The 3714-nt window shown below is 70.5% G+C and overlaps 1 protein-coding gene across 1 annotated transcript; it reads right to left on the bottom strand.

The window, feature by feature from the left end:
- Window positions 1–457: 457 nt before the first annotated feature.
- Window positions 458–2362, bottom strand: TNNI2 (troponin I2, fast skeletal type). Its single transcript, XM_069471816.1, has 5 exons — window positions 2303–2362; window positions 2101–2229; window positions 1853–1942; window positions 788–964; window positions 458–642 (listed from the first exon to the last, which is right to left on the bottom strand). The coding sequence occupies exons 2-5, from the start codon at window positions 2221–2223 to the stop codon at window positions 547–549; spliced, it is 486 nt and encodes a 161-aa protein (XP_069327917.1). The 5' UTR covers window positions 2224–2229; window positions 2303–2362; the 3' UTR covers window positions 458–546.
- Window positions 2363–3714: the final 1352 nt, after the last annotated feature.

Raw genomic sequence — 3714 nt, 5'->3', positions numbered from 1 at the left:
GAGTGGCACAGGGCACAGCAGCCTGGGACCGTGGAGCCAGCTGGGCTCCGACTTCCAGCCTCAGGCTGGGTTTCTGCGGAGGGGCAGCCTGGCAGGAGCGGGGGCTGGACTTGTGTCCCACGGCGCGGGTCTCTCCGGAGCCCCGTGGAGGGCCTTGGGACCCCTGTGCAGGGGAGCAGGGAGCTCGTCTCGGGGGCCGTCCCTCAGGCCTGACCAGCCCAGCGCAGTCTGCCCTCCGGCCCTGCGGTGCTGGGTGCGTTGGTCCAGGTGACCCTGGGGCACCTGGGGCCTGGCCCTGACACAGCAGCCACTGTGAGGCTTCCTGAGCCCCCCTCAGTCCCCAGCCCCAGGCCCCCCCGGCTCCCCAGCTGCTGACCACGCCGCCAGCTGCGGGGCCCAGAGCGTGGCAGCGGGGAGGTGGCCTGGGAGGCGCTGGCAGAACCAGACCAGTCACAGGGATTCGAATCTTTATTGACAGTGGGGGTGGGGGTGGGGCCGGGCCTCCCCCTCCCTGCCTGTTCTGCTGGGGGGCGCGGGGCGGACGGCCTAGGACTCGGTCTCGAACATCTTCTTCCTGCCCTCCATGCCGGACTTCTCCTCAATGTTCTTCCTCCAGTCACCCACGTCGCGCAGGTCCCGCTCCTGGGGGCCACAGAGGGCTCAGCCCACCCACGCCACACCCCTGGGTCCGGCCACCCTCAGCCTCAGTTTCCCCCAGACACAGGCAGTGGAGTCCCCCCACTGCCCCACCAGGCCATGGGGGCGCAGGGTCCTGCTGCGGGCGCACCTTCTCCGTGTCCTCCTTCTTGACCTGCTTCAGGTTGGCCCGCAGGTCCATGCACACCTTGTGCTTGGAGCCCAGCAGGGCCTTGAGCATGGCGTCAGCCGACATGCGCACCCTCCGCAGCGGCGGCCGCTTGAACTTGCCCCGCAGGTCGAACAGCTTCTGGTTCATGTCCTCCAGCTGTGGGGGGCAAGCCGTGGGCACCCAGGCGCCGGCCGGCACCCGACTCTGGGCCCTCACCTCCCCACGCCCTCACCTCCTCCCCACGCCCTCACCTCCCCACGCCCCTCACCTCCCCACGCCCTCACCTCCTCCCCACGCCCTCACCTCCCCACGCCCCTCACCTCCCCACGCCCTCACCTCCTCCCCACACCCTCACCTCCCCACGCCCTCACCTCCTCCCCACGCCCTCACCTCCCCACGCCCCTCACCTCCCCACGCCCTCACCTCCTCCCCACACCCTCACCTCCCCACGCCCTCACCTCCTCCCCACGCCCTCACCTCCTCCCCACGCCCTCACCTCCCCACGCCCTCACCTCCCCACGCCCTCACCTCCTCCCCACGCCCTCACCTCCTCCCCACGCCCTCACCTCCCCACGCCCTCACCTCCCCACGCCCTCACCTCCCCACGCCCTCACCTCCTCCCCACGCCCTCACCTCCTCCCCACGCCCTCACCTCCTCCCCACGCCCTCACCTCCCCACGCCCTCACCTCCTCCCCACGCCCTCACCTCCTCCCCACGCCCTCACCTCCCCACGCCCTCACCTCCCCACGCCCTCACCTCCCCACGCCCTCACCTCCTCCCCACGCCCTCACTTCCTCCCCACGCCCTCACCTCCCCACGCCCCTCACCTCCCCACGCCCTCACCTCCTCCCCACACCCTCACCTCCCCACGCCCTCACCTCCTCCCCACGCCCTCACCTCCTCCCCACGCCCTCACCTCCTCCCCACGCCCTCACCTCCCCACGCCCTCACCTCCCCACGCCCTCACCTCCTCCCCACGCCCTCACCTCCTCCCCACGCCCTCACCTCCTCCCCACGCCCTCACCTCCTCCCCACGCCCTCACCTCCTTGCCGCTCTTCTGCACTTTCACCTCCATGTCATACTTCTCCTCCTCGGCCGCGTCGATCTTGGCGTGCAGCTGTTTGCAGAGCTCCTGGGGGCGGGCACAGTGGGTGGGCGGCTGTCCCCACCCCGGACAGCCACAGTCGCCCGCCCTGCCCTGACCCCAGCAGGCCTCTCGCCAAGTGGGGAGACAGCGGCAGCAGGCCGGGCTGCGGGGTGCCCAGCTGCGGGGTGGCGGGGTGGCGGTACCTGCACCTCCGCCATGGAGCCGGGGATGTGCAGCGGGGGGCAGTGCTCCGACAGGTAGTTCTGCTTCTCTGCCTCGCGGCGGCCCTCCTCCTTCTCCAGCTCCGTGGCCGCGATCTGCAGCATCACGCTCTGCGGGGCGAGGGTGGTGAGGGGCTGCGCGGCCCCTGCGGACCCGCCCGCAGCCCCCGGAGCCCACACCTACCTTCAGGTGCTGTCTCCGGGCCGTGATGGCCCTGTTGCGCTTCTGCAGGGCGGGGAGAGGGCAGAGTCAGGGCCCGGCCTGGACGCCCCCCGCCCCGCGCCCTCCATGCCCCCACAGGCCAGGGCCCCTGCCCGCCCGGCCTCGCTGCAGACACGGTGCTTCCTGGTAGGTGGCACTTTGCCCAGGTGACACAGTGAGGTGAAAGGACTGGGCCTGGGGCCACAGGGGCAGTGGGTGGGGACGGTGGGGTGAGGGCTGGGGACACAGAAGTCAGAAAGAAGAAGCGACTCGCTGTGACCAGGCCCCGGACGGCCACTTCCTCTTTCAGCCTGTCTTGGCAGACGGGTGGGACGCTTTCATGGTGGGGGCTGGGCCATCTTCCCTGGGCCTCAGGGCTTTGAGGCTCTGACCTCTGACCTACGCATCCCCACTGTGTCTCCTGCCCCCCAAGCAGGTACTCACCTCATCACTGTCCCGGGAGGGAGGACAGGGGAGGGGGGAGAGAGAAGAGAGAGGTAAGCGCCATGGCCGAGGGACAGACGGCCGTGTGGGGGGCTGCTGGGGGAGGGGCCGCGGGGACCCCGCCAGGGACCACTTACTCTCCCATCCTGAGGTCCTGAGCTGAGAGCCTGTGGGGAGAAAGGCAGAGGCGTCGGGCGCTGTGCGCGGATGCCGGCGCCCCGGTGGTGAGAGGGGCACAGGCCTCGCGGCAACCAGCCCCTGCCCTGCCCCCACCTCCGACCTCCTCAAGGGCACTCGATGTCTTGGAATTCCCCGGGGTGAGAAGTAAGAGGAGAAAGTGTTCCCAAAATGTCCCAGGCGGGGCCTGAGGAGCTGCAGCTGTCCCCAAGGGAGGGAGGGACGGGCCAGGCCAGGTGGCCGCGGCGACGCTGTTATTTTTATCTCTGCTCCTTTGGCTTCGGGCCTAAGTCCAGTAAGAACATCGCTCCCCAGTTTGGCCTGGGGGCTCAGGTCCTAGGGTTGCTCGACCCGAAAACTCCTTCCAGGGTCCCCAGAGGTGAGGTCTGGCCGTAAGGTGCTCGCCCAGGACCCTGTCCCCCCAGCCACCCCCGCGTCCACTTTTCTCTCCAGCCCAAAGAGGCCCCCAGAGAGGGCTCTGGCAGCAGCCCCCAGGCCCCCAGACCCCTTGCCCCGGGAAGCCCCCTGTGAGCTAGGAGAGCACGGCCCGTCCCCGGCCTCGGCGGGCCGGGCTGGCCTCACCTAGAGCCCGGGCGGCAGTGCTGGGCGCAGGGTCGGTCGGCAGAGGCGAGCTGGCCGGGTGGGCCCGGGGAGGGGTATAAATGGCCTCCCCCGGGCTGGGCCCCTGCTCAGAAAGGGCATGGAGCCCTCCTCAGACCAATGGGGGCACAGACAGCCGAGAGGCCTCCCCACCTGCCCGGCCGCGTGCCACC

Source organism: Eulemur rufifrons, chromosome 6 (assembly GCF_041146395.1).
Source record: "Eulemur rufifrons isolate Redbay chromosome 6, OSU_ERuf_1, whole genome shotgun sequence".
In the NCBI taxonomy this organism is placed as follows: Eukaryota; Metazoa; Chordata; class Mammalia; order Primates; family Lemuridae; genus Eulemur; species Eulemur rufifrons.
The sequence above is the reverse complement of the archived record's forward strand: the minus strand, read 5'-3'. Positions and strand labels throughout refer to the sequence as shown.

What these genes read in the sequence shown, in the direction of transcription:
- TNNI2 (XM_069471816.1), bottom strand. Translation starts at nt 2,223, where the DNA reads ATGCTGCAGATCGCGGCCACGGAGCTGGAGAAGGAGGAGGGCCGCCGC. An exon ending in TGCAGAAGAGCGGCAAGGAG is followed by an intron (nt 965 to 1,852) that starts GTGAGGGCGTGG and finishes TGCCCCCCACAG; the next exon opens with CTGGAGGACATGAACCAGAA. An exon ending in AGAAGGAGGACACGGAGAAG is followed by an intron (nt 643 to 787) that starts GTGCGCCCGCAG and finishes TGTGGCCCCCAG; the next exon opens with GAGCGGGACCTGCGCGACGT.